At 42.7% G+C, this 12,603-nt stretch overlaps 1 protein-coding gene across 4 annotated transcripts in view; it reads left to right on the top strand.

The window, feature by feature from the left end:
- SULF1 (sulfatase 1) overlaps positions 1–12,603 on the top strand; it is a 174,755-nt gene that overhangs the window by 92,092 nt on the left and 70,060 nt on the right. For all 4 annotated transcript variants that reach the window (XM_046025949.1, XM_046025940.1, XM_046025958.1 and 1 more), the window contains 2 exons: positions 2,434–2,506; positions 2,814–3,045. In XM_046025949.1, the coding sequence (XP_045881905.1) occupies positions 2,874–3,045 (172 nt within the window). In that variant the 5' untranslated portion in view covers positions 2,434–2,506; positions 2,814–2,873. The remainder of the gene's footprint in view (positions 1–2,433; positions 2,507–2,813; positions 3,046–12,603) is intronic.

The following is a 12,603-nucleotide window of genomic DNA, read 5'->3' as shown; positions in this document are numbered from 1 at the left end:
CACCTTTAACTCCCCAAGGAAGGCCACATAGGAAAAAAGAAAAGTGGATCTAATTGTCGCTCCCCTTTCTTCATTAGGAAATCCTTTTCAATGTAGTTCAGTGTCTTTTACTCAAGGTACCATTAAGGCTAATTTTCTTTTTCCTAAAGGAAGAGACAAAGTAAATAAGATAAAGAAAAGAATAAGCAGTAATGTTGGTCGGGTTCCAGGGAATGTTATCGGCATCTTAATTGTGAAGACTTTTCAGTGTGGGGCTGATTATTTTAACTCCCAGTGCTGCTGTTTGCACGACACCAGGAGTCTGCCTGAACTTTCCGGGTCGCTACTGTCAGCAGAGGCTGGCTTCTGACTAGAGCGGATCCAAGAGACTCCTGCTCGCTTTCTCTTCACTCACCCTTGCAGGCTTTGAGAAGTGAGCAGACTCTTGCTACTTAGATGACCAAGCTTCTAAGAAATTTCTGCACGTCACTGTTTTTAGCCTGATGCTGCTTTGCGGGAGACAGCCATTGTTTGACTTCCTTCTTTCCTTCTCCTGTCTTTCTTGCTCGTATCAATTTTCTCACGATTTGAAACAAATGCACAGAAACCAGTCAGTGCAGAACAACTGTTGGCTTTCAGTGTTCACCACGTACAGCAATCACTTAAATAACCCTGAGTTCTTACAAAAAACAAAAACAAAAAACACCATCCTTGTGTATTGACTTTCTCAGAGCCACAAGATCCATGGGAGGTGATGGGTTTCATGTTCTGCCTTCCGAAAGCACCAGATTTTTGTTTAAAATCTATTTCCTATAGAGTGCATCTCCCTTCCTCTCCCTCTCCCTCTCTCTCTCTCAAAGTAATTACAGGCTGCAGAGTGAAAAGCATTAGAACTGTTTACAAAACAGCTCATAAAGTTTAAAATAATAGGGGTGTGTGTGTTTGTGTAAAACAAAATAATGTGTGTGGCTGGGGTAAACAGTCCACAGGCTTTCTTCTTTCTTCTCCCACCGCCCCGCGTCACCCTCCAGAATTTAAGGCATGGAAATGAGCGGTGGAGTCCCTTTTCTTCTGCCTGGCGAGTCTCACACTTGATTCGCTACGCTTGTTTATCTGATGTCAGTTTATTGTTGCAATTCAAAATACAGACCCTCAGGTGTGTGGGGACAGAATGGCTGATGAAGCGGGCCGCTATCTAATTAATTTTAGGGTGGCCTAAATTCCCATGCAGACATTCCCCTGTGACATCCAAAAGAAAGATTTTTTTTTTTTTTTTTTTTTTAATGAGCCTTTTGCTATCACAGGTTCAAGAGAAATGCTTTCAGCAGGTTAGTGCTGTAAAGGGAAAGGGGCATTCTTCCAACCCTTTCGGAAGTCTCGTCTTGGGCAGATTTGCAGATTTTGCAGCACTCCCCTCCAGATCTGATTTATTTATTTATTTTAATGGGGAAGGGAAGACTGTACCCTCCAGCTTCAGAACAATCAATCATTTTGCTTTGCAGGTTTAGATGTGCTGCGGCAAAACCCGTCTGCCGGCGGTGCAGCGCCAGGGCTCTGTGATAGCGAGGCTGGTGCTGACAGTTGAAGGCGGGCTCGGTCCCCTTAGGCGCTGGCACACTGAGGACACGGGCTGGACAGAGGGACAAGCCTCGCCCGGAGGAAGCACCCCTTCCCCTGTTGATTGATGGAGGACAGTTAGGAGCTTTTGGGGGGCTGGGCAAGGTTGCCCTCCCGGTCATCTACTATGAATTCTTTGTCAGCAGAAAGAACTCTCCTGGGTAGTGAGTGACATAATGCAGATGACAAATGACAGCCTTGCAGTTGATTCTGCTTCATAAGTACTCAGTGTCTATGCAGGTGAGTCAGTGCGCCCCTAGTACACCCCGCTCCCCATGCCAGCCGCTCCCCAGATGCAAACTCTCCCCGAACCCCCCCTGGTTTCGCAGGTGCTGCGGGCGCCACCTGGTCCAGCCTGAGTTTTCCTGGGGATGTTTCAAGGACTATCAGAGTGTGAGCAGGGATGGGACCCATGTCACCACTTTAAGGAGCTGATTATGAAATGAAGATATATTTTGAGTCATTTGTTAGCAGCTGTGAATATTGTTTTCTCCTATTTCTCCCTTTTGGAGTACGGATTTTTTGTGTATATATATATACACATATATGTGTATATGTATATGTGTGTATATATCTATGTATATATGTATACATGTATGTATGTTTATATGTATGTTTGTGCATATGTATATATGCAGATATATGTATGCGTGTGTGTATGTGTATGTATATAATGTGTGTATATGTGTATTTTTATGTATATATGTGTGTCTATGTATGTATATATAAATGTGTATGCTGTTTCGAGAGACTACTTCACACCAAAATCTATATTCAAACCCTTGACTGACATTTCCACCCTGACTGACATCTCATTTGTTTCTTCTCCCCCTCTAGGACCCCATCTGCAGAAGTTCTGAAAACCTCTGAGTACAGAAATTGATTACTCAACCAGGATACCTAATTCAAGGTATTAGCTCTTGTCAGAAGACTTTTATATTTGAGCCCTGTGTTGGAAATTCTGTTTTGGCAATACATTTTGAAATAGGAAAAGTTGGAAGGAGAAGAAAGGACAAAAGTGAATTTGCAAAATATTCAAGTGCTTACAAACCTCCCCAGCGCCTGGGAGGGTTTTGCTACGTCTGACTCATGTGCAGCCCTCTCTCTAACAGTTCACGGGCCAGCTCTCACTTTGTTGTAGCCCTTTCTCTGCAACTGTGTTTGGGGTTTGGATGTCATTTTCATCTCTCCCTCTCGCTTTTGCTCTGACTGCCCAGACCTGCAGAAACCAGGAGGCTGAGACGTTCTGTCGGTCTCGTGACATTGGACCAAACACAATGAAGTATACTTGCTGGGCTCTGGTACTGGCTGTCCTGGGCATAGAGCTGCTGGGGAGCCTCTGTTCGACCGTCAGATCCCAGAGGTTCAGAGGACGGATACAGCAGGAGCGAAAGAACATCCGACCCAACATTATTCTTGTGCTCACTGATGATCAAGACGTGGAGCTGGGTGAGACACTGGGTTTTGCACTTGTTAGTCTCTTTAGCTCAAATGATGTGCTGACCTTTTGCCTGATCAGTAACCCTGATTGAACATTGGAGGTGGGGGGAAGGCAGGGGAGTTGGTCCTTGACTGGAGGGTCTTAACCAGCAACCTGAGTTATAAAATGAACTTGTATTGATTATAAGGCTTTCAGGTTTTGTTTCAACATGACTTCTCTGGTCTTAAGTGTTCGAAACTGTCTGGGGAGCGTCCTAGAGTAAACGGAGAGAGGGAAACAGCAAGCACCGGTACTATAGAAGTCAAGGATTCCTTTATGCACCTTGGGTTCTCTTGATCAAGAAGTGTTTTATATATTTGGGCAAAATTGTTGCCAAGAGTATGAGCTTATGGCGGTAATTCTATGCTGTGTATGTGAACACAGATACTATTACTCTCTTCTAACAGTTATTATTATTCAAGTGAATGATATGTTCAGAGCTTGTGATAACTGCTAGGTAATTAAAAGTTACAGTATTCTATGTGTCTTCTGGTGGTAATTCACTACTACCACCCTGGAGATGAGGCTTCTCTGAAGAATTAGCTATCATGGGTTCATTCCAGAACGCTTGGAGAGCCTGCCAAATTCTGGCCGTTCCAGCAGAGCTGCTGAACCATCTGATTCCGTTTCTTATCTTCTCACTTTCTTTAATGGCCCAGCTCTCTGGTCTTGTCTGTAAATCTAGGTATGACCTTTCATGGGACCTTAGGACGCCTAAGAGCCTCGTCCTTACAGATTGTCAGCAGCACTCATTTTCACTCCTAGAACTGAAGTTGGGCAGTGCTAGCAGAGCAACTGGGCTTCCTTACAGAGCTCTGCAGGCCAGGGTTGTTGAGGAGCAAAGCCCCCTCCCCCATACTGGAACATGGTCTCCATGGAGCAGGACTTCAATTTCCAGTTTGATACCAAGTCATGGCATCCCAACGGAGTTAACCCCTTGGGTTAAGCTGGAAGCATGTGCAGTAAAACCCAGCAGCGGGTAATGATTGTTGAAGTTGCTTTGCAGAGCCTGCTGTCTCTCACTTCACTTTTTAAAGAAGAGTATTGATTTTCAGGCAACATGCCCAGGTGAAGCCTCGGAGGTACGACTTTATCATGAGTGTGGCTTGTACATTAAGTTTTCGTTTACCTATAGAGCAAGTAAAACGAGGTGAATGCATTTGAATTCACCTTCCTTAACAGCCCTCAAATCCATCCCTTTCATTACAGCCGAGATCTCCAGACCATTCTCTTTTCTCTAGTGCTTCCCTAACTGATTTGTCAGTCCCCTGACCCACCTGTCTCCGAGAGTCTTGGTGCCTCTTGCCTATCCTTCACTCCATGATTGGAGTTATCATGCCAGTATCTGATCAGGTCTGTTCTGCTTAAAACTCGCCATGGTTTCCCATTGGCAAGAGGATTAAGCAACTCTCCTTCATAGCAAATGAGCTTCGGACCATCTGGCCGCTGCCTATTTTTATGAGGCTCTTCCTTTTCCCCCACTTTTGCTCAGTGCTTCATGGAAATAACTCATGCTTCCTTGAAGATGTCTGGTGGTTTCATCTCCCTCACCTACATTTCATGACTTTGTACATCTTGTCTCCTCTGTCTTTCCCCTCCCCCTCTCTCCACCTGGAGAAGCCCTACTTCTTCATGATCCAATTCAAATGCCTTGCCCTCGGGGGTCTTTCTTCACCAAAACCATTCTCCCCTCCAGCAGGGTAGATGGAACTTTCCTTTGTACCCCCTTGGACATGCCTCCAGCGTGGCCCTTAATCCATCATGTGTTTCCATACTCGTCTCTTCCACTGGCCTGCGAGCAAGGTAGTGTTTCATGTTGCATTCCTGATACTGGAACCATGCGGGAAATATAGTAAGTGCTGAATAGATTCCAAGTGGACCTATGGGGGCCTGAGAATGCTAAAAACAATTCTCAGAAGTGAATACAGGTATCTGTCGTAGTCTACCTCTTCAATATACAGCCCTCGTCTTTAAAATAAATTAAGGACTCATTTGACAAATTTTTTTAACAGATTTCAAAATTTCAGCCTTTAGTTTCACCCTATAATTAGTTAATTTATCCAGCAAATGTTTCCTGAGCAAATACTTCACTAAGTGGAAGCATGTGGATATAATGGATACAACTCATAGCCCAGGTTCTATCAACCCAGTTGTTTCCTATGTATTTGTCTCTACCTCCTTCCTTGATTTTCTAGCCAGATACAAAGCTAAGCATTCATTCATTTACTCTTCCCAATAACTCTGTGAAGTAGCTGCTCTTACTCTCTTTAGTTAGCACATAAGTAAAATGAGGCTTAGAGAAGTCATGTAGGCTGTGATGAACTAGTCAATGGTGAAACTGGGACCAGTGTTAGGACTAGGTCTCCACAGCTAACATTTAACCATGACGCTTTCCATCAGCCCTTCAACAAATATTTATTGAGGACTTCCTAAAAGCAAGCCGTAAATGCATAGTAGTGTTCTAGGTTCTGAAAGAGAGATAACAGAAGCATAAGATAGGTCTTATTATCTCATTGGCAGAGCATAATGATGAACCACAGTGAACAGTGGGGTAGACTTCAGAAAAGACCTCCTTTCTCTACCTTAACAACTATGCTTTTGGTAGTGGACACTGCCTGATGGAAACTTTCACCTAGACTTCTGTAATGTTCTCGTAATCCTTCTTGAGACAAACTGCTCTAGACTTGACTTGGGTTTTTTTATTTCTTTATTTTGACCATCTTTAGACCATTTTTAAGTGTGCAGGTCAGTAGTATTAAGTACATTCACATTGTTTTGCAACCATTTTCCAGAACTCTCCACCTTACAAAATTAAAATTCTGTATTCATTAAACAATAACTCTATGCTCTGGTAACCATCATTCTACTGGACAAATTCATAGAGATGAGTGTAGGTAGGTCATATAAGTGGAATTAAACCACTTATGACAAAGACAAAAGTATTTGTCTTTTTGTGACTGACTTGTTTCACTCAGCCTAATACCGGTCCTCAAGGCTCATTGCTGCTGTAGCGTGTATCAGAATTTCCTTCTTTTAAAGGCTGGGTGATAGCCATTGTATGTATATACCACATTTTGTTTATCCAGTCATCTGTTAAGAGAAGCTTGGGTTTCTTCTACTTTTTGATTATTGGAAATCTATGTAAATAATGCGACTATGACCATAGGTATTTAAATACTTCCTTAAGTACCTGTTTTCGATGCTTTGGAATAAATACCCAGAAATGGATCATTTAATAACTCAATTTCAATTTTTTGGGGAGCCTCCATCCTGTTTACCATAACAACCACACCATTTTACATTCCCCCCAACAGTGCACAAGAGCCCCGATTTCTCCACATCCTTGCCAACATGTGTTATTTTCTGGCATTTTGTTTCTTGTTTTTGTAATACCCATCCTAATGGGTATGAGCTGGTATCTCACTGTGGTTTTTATATGACTGGGTTTTGCTTTGATTTTATTTTTTTTTATTTTTATTTTTTTTACTTACATGTTGTTATGCTTGCCAGATGCTTACATAGAATAGAATCACAAAACTATTTGCACCTGTCATACTGCAGGCAATTTTGGCTGCTATACCTCGAGAAAGATATAACCGACTTAGGAAAGGCTTAGAAGAACAATGACAAAAATTGTAATAGAATGCTTTTCTTTGGGGAAAGACGGAAACTATTCTACTTCTTTGTCTGGGAAGACAAAGGCTGAGAAGGGTTGTAATGGGAGTTTATGAAATCAGGCTCGGAAAGAAAGCTCTTACTCAGTAGGAATGGGGGCCACTCCCTCAACTTTGTCTGAGGACAAACAAAATAAACTAGTACTTTGTGAAGGGAGTAAGACACATAAGGAATTCATTAATAAAAGTGCTAGAACCTTGTGTGTTATCTTTTTCCAAAGAACACTCGTTCTCATTATTGCGCTTGTTTTCATCCCACCCAAGTTGGGTGGATAGGACAAAGATCATTATCCCACGAGAAAAGTTAATCTGTGAAAAGATGACATGACTTAACCACTGGTCCCCTAATGTCCGGATTTACTTTTTGCACAATTTATGCAGTAGCTTAGGTCATGTCTGTACCTGTAAGTAGTTCATGTTTTTAGACTACATTAATAGGTAAAAGATTTACACTTTCTTTTAAGCTAGAAAAACACACCATGGACATGATCAACATGAAGTTGGGATGATGGTTTCCTCTGGAGAAGGAGGAGTAACCAAGAATATCAATGATAATTCCACATTTTGCCTTAAAACTTGAAAACAATAACTGAAGCAATTATTATCAAATATTAAACTTTCTTAAAAGCTTAAGTTTAAGAGCTTGACATTTAAAAATATTAAAGCTAGGAACGTCTTGCTGCATCCCAAAGGTTTTGAACAGTTGTGTTTTCATTTTCATTTGTTTCCATGAATTTTTTAAATTCTTCTTTAATTTCCTTGTTGAGCCATTCATTCTTTAGCAGGATGCTCTTTAGCCTCCATGTATTTGAGTTCTTTCCAAATTTTCTCTTGCGATTGAGTTCAAATTTCAAAGCACTGTGGTCTGAAAATTCGCAGGGAAAGATCCCAATCTTTTGATACTGGTTGAGATCTGATTTGTGACCTAGTATGTGATATATGTGTGTGTACATATATGTGTATGTACACACACACGCACAATGGAATATTACTCAACCATCAAAAAAATGAAATCTTACCATTTCCAATGATGTGGATGGAACTAGAGAGCATTATGCTAAAAGAAATAAGTTAACCAGAGAAATTATCATATGATATCACTCATATGTAGAATTTAAGAAACAAACAGAAGATCATAGAGGAAGAGAGGGAAAGATAAAACAAGACAAAATCAGAGAGGGAGAGAAACCATAACAGACTCTTCATCATAGAAAACAAACTAAGGGTTGCTGGAGGGGATAGGGGTGGGGGGATGGGGAACTGGGTGATGGACATTAAGGAGGGCATGGGATGAAATGAGCACTGGGTATTATAAGTAAGACTGATGAATCACTACCCTCTACATCTGAAACTAATAATACATTATATGTTAATTAATCGAATTTAAATTTTTAAAAAGAAAAAAAAAGGGAGAGAAAGATCCAGTAAAAATAAATAAATAAATAAATAAACCTTTTTAAAGAGAAAGAAATAAAAAATTAAAATATTAAAGCTTGGAGACACATTATTCTAGCATTTTCCTGCACTTAGGTATTTTATAAATCAAAAAGAACAAAATCAAAAATGCTTGTGGAACTCACTGAACTTCCTAAGAGTAGAGTCAAAGAAATTAAGCTCTAAATCTTTCCAAAAGTGTCCCTTGGTGCCACTCTTGAGGAGTGAACTGTGGAGCTGATCTGACTCAATGTGGCATTTATTAAATTCTTAGGAAACTGAGCTGATGCTAACATCTCAGTAATGCTGGCCCATTGCTTCTTTCAGATCATATGTGGATTTAAGAAATCATAAATACATGAAAATACGGTCTTTAAATCAGAGGTCACAATTGGGATCTATAGTCCTGAGCTAGCCCACGGACGTGTTTTGCTTGACCAGTGTACTTTTTTAAATTAAGACATTTTAAAAATCAGATGATTTCTTGTTTAAAAAAAAAAAAAAATTCCGGATTATGACTTTTCTTGAAAATCCAGAAACAGGAGAGCAGAGCTCGCATTCCCATGAGACAGCAATCAGGTATATGCTTGAAGAGTAATCAAACTGCCCCACTAGGTGGAGCTTGTCCTCAGGTCATCATGGTCCCCACCACTCTCCATTGCTCCCCAAGATTTCGGCCAAGGAGCCATTTACCATCCTGCCCATACTGCTGTTTTTCTCATGGTCAGGGAACGCTCTGTACACCCACGGCTCTACCAAATGTCAAAAACAGAAAAGATGAAAGTTCCCTGATTTTTCTTATACCTGGCTGTCTTCACTTGCCTACCTCTCTATCCAATCCTGTAGACATTTTCAGTCCATTTCCCTGAGAAACTAGTCTCCTCTTTTAAAGGTCTTTTGCTCTTTGAGGGAAAAAAAGTAATGAGTCTTAGTTACCTGGAGACATTCCAGATGGACTTATTATCACTTCTTGGTCCCTTCTTCCCCAATCTCGTTTCTTCCCTTGGGCTTGGCTGAAATTTCTAGGTTTTTTTTCCACCCACCCCATGGTTTTGGTAGAAAACGTGTGCTCTTCTATCATGTTACTTTTTTCTTATGCTTTCAGAATTAAAATATTCAACAGATCAATATAGCTATTTTTAATATTGGAAATATCACTTTTAGGGTTTCATATTTTACTGTAAAGGTAACTACTGGTGTGAGAAGGTAGCAATAGAATATAGAGGTACTTAATACAGACCATTTACATACTTAAAGCATTAACTGTAGCTCATTATAAAATGATGACATCTAGAAACAACCCCACACAATTAATAAGAGTTGTGCTTGTTTGTCATTATTGTTCATCAAACCATGAACCATTGCAGGGACGCCTGGATGGCTCAGTCTGTTAAGCGGCTGCCTTCGGCTCAGATCATGATCCCAGGGTTTTGGGATCGAGTTCTGTATTTGGCTCCTTGCCCGGCAGGGAGGAGTCCTGTATTGGGCTCCTTGCTTCTCCCTCTGCCTCTGCCTGCCACTCTGCCTGCTTGTGGTCTCTCTCTCTCTGATAAATAAATAAATAAAATCTTTAAAAAAAAACAAAAAACAAAACAAACAAACAAAAAAAACACCATGAACCACTGCAGTCTGCAAGGAGGTGTGTCTCTCTAGAAAGCCAGGTGCATTTGAACCCCACATGCCTGTTTCCTTAAGGGATGACAATGGCAATACTTATTACTGAATTTCTGGTTTTGTGAGTTTTTCCATGGTAAACAGACTTGATGAAAACGTCAATGTTTCATAGTACAAACCATTGAATAATCAAACACTGAGACACTTGAATCAAGAAAGATGAAGTTTTGTTGTAAAGTTTGACATGTAAAAGGAATTCAAGCTCTCTGTAATTTTGGAAAAGTCATTCAGAGAAGTTGGACATTTTCTCTCTGTTGACCTTTTTCACACAGATGATGTGAGAATAAATGAGTTGGAGTGTGTAGAATGATTTAAATTCCTGGCCCTGGTCCCAACCAGTCCCAATAAGCTACCCCATACTCCATCCAAAGTACTGTTCCTCGAGCCTTGATTCTTTAAAAAAAATTCCACTGAAATTGCAAACGTGCTAGAACTTGCAGGATTCCTGAAAAGTGCCGTCTCTCCCCTCCCAGTCACTGCTGACCCAGCAGTAGCCTCCTTTCTACCTGATTGCTGTTACAGCACCCCTACCCCTGCAGGCGCACTGCAGACACCCCTCCCCACCTGGAACTCTGGCACTGGGACAGCTTTTCTTGGCAGACCTAGGACTCAGCTGTGGCCTGGACCTTCTCTGTCCTCAAGCCAGGCCAGTCAGCAGTGCCCCCACACCAGCTACTGGACCCAATGACAGTTGCCTCATAGCAACCTTGTCGGGCTTCCACCTCCAAGGACAATTTTAAATGATTATGAAGTCAGGCTTCTTGCGCAAGGGGAGTGTGTGTGTGGCGTGGGAGAGAACTGATATTTTTAACTATAAGCCAGCATTAACGTGTTAAGTCTTAACAACATAGAAATGATAGCTGACCTCTGTCTTGGTCGTGAACAGACTACCACAAAATACCATAGGCTGGATGGTTTTGTGGCTTATTTCTCACAGTTCTGAAGGCTGGGAAGTGCAAGAGCAGGATGCCAGCCAATTCTGTGTCTGGTGCGAGCCCGCTTTCTGGCTTACAGATGGCTGTCTTATTAGGTATTCTCGCGTGGCAGAAGGGGCAAGGGAGCCTAGTGGGGTCTCCTATATGAGGGCGTTAATCCCATTCATGAGGGCCCACCTTCACGATCTAATCCCGACTCCCAAAGGCCCCACCTCCTGATACCACCGTCCTGGTCATTAGGTTTCAACATATGCATTTTGTGGGGGACACGAATATTCAATCTGTGGCAACCTGTTCAGTCTCATCCGCTTTCGGAACTCAGATGTAGATTACAGACAGGGGGACTGAAAAGACAGGAGAAAATTAACGCAGTGGGTTGATGTGCATGCAGAGTCCAGCTCCAGCCCCCTGATAACACACGTTTGCATAAAGCGCTCTAACAGTGAGCGTTGTCCCTCCATTTGCTCCTTAACCGCCCTGCGAACTAGTTGGAGAATGATTCTTAGCTCCATTTTACAGATGAGACATTTGGACCAAAAGAGAGTAGGTGATTTCCTCAGCCTGATCTGTGGCCAAATCCAGATGTTTCCCCACAAGTTCAAGTTCAGAGCTCTTACCCGTCTCCTTCTTACCCTCCTAAGTCCTGCCTTGTTTGTTTTTTTTTTAAGATTTTTTTTATTTGACAGAGAGATCACAAGCAGGCAGAGAGGCAGGCAGAGAGAGAGGAGGAAGCAGGCTCTCCACTGAGCAGAGAACCCGATGCGGGGCTCGATCCCAAGACCCTGAGACCATGACCCGAGCCTAAGGCAGAGGCTTAACCCACTGAGCCACCCAGGTGCCCCCCTGCCCTGTGAATCTTGTTGGAGTTTTCGGCCTTAAGCGTCTTCTCATTCCTACAAAATAATAGTTCTAATAACTGAGAATCAGCACGATTGGCGTTGTAGGCCCCAAAGGCCTAAAATTCAGGGAGGTGAGTAGTTGCAGCTTAAAACAAAACTGAGCTCTTCCAACAGCGAGGCAGGACATTGTCCCATTCATTCAACCCGACAGCTGTACGTTCGGAATGATGAGTTTCCTCACAGACTAGCTTTCGGGAGAGTTTCCCAAGGAAAAGTCCACGGTGCGGTCTCAGTGGTGAGGGAGGCCGTGCGAGACAATGTTACTGCCCGACATCAATCAAGTCAATCAATGTCAATCAATCAAGAAGGTTCCTCGTGCTTTCCTTCCCAGTGCCTCCTCACTCAGCGGAAAGAGGTAGCCTTCCTGTGTTCCATCATCGGCAGAGAACCCAGCAAGATCAGAGGCAGCCTTTCACGCCAGCTATGAGGACAGACATATGGGCAGCCCACTTGGCCCTCCCTGGGCCTGAGCTTCTGAGATCACATCAGCCCCTGGGGGCAGGGTAGGCAGGAGGCCGGCATTCGTGTGCTTCAGTGTCTCCCCTAAGAGGCCAGATGAAGCAAAATATCAGACCATGGAAAGTGAGACGTATCTTGACTCTGAGCAGATACCTTCTCTGTTTCTCGGTCTGGACAACGTCAATGTCACAGTCCCTACTCGGCCAAGATGGAGATTAAGAGCGCGGTGTCTGGAGCGGAGGGCCTGCCATTGCTTCCAGGCTTTGCTCCCTAGGGTATGTGTGGCCCTCAGAATGCTATTTAGCCCTTCAGCCCCTCAGTTTCATCATCTGTGGTATTTATATGGGAATAATAGGTAAGAGCACCTGCTACGAAAGCTTATCGTCAGGATTCCGATTCCCGTCTGCAGAAGCTTACAGCCTCGGGACTGGGCTGAGCCGCTTAGGGGCACC

Source organism: Meles meles, chromosome 1 (assembly GCF_922984935.1).
Source record: "Meles meles chromosome 1, mMelMel3.1 paternal haplotype, whole genome shotgun sequence".
In the NCBI taxonomy this organism is placed as follows: domain Eukaryota; kingdom Metazoa; phylum Chordata; class Mammalia; order Carnivora; family Mustelidae; genus Meles; species Meles meles.
This window is presented reverse-complemented; position numbering and strand designations above follow the sequence as displayed.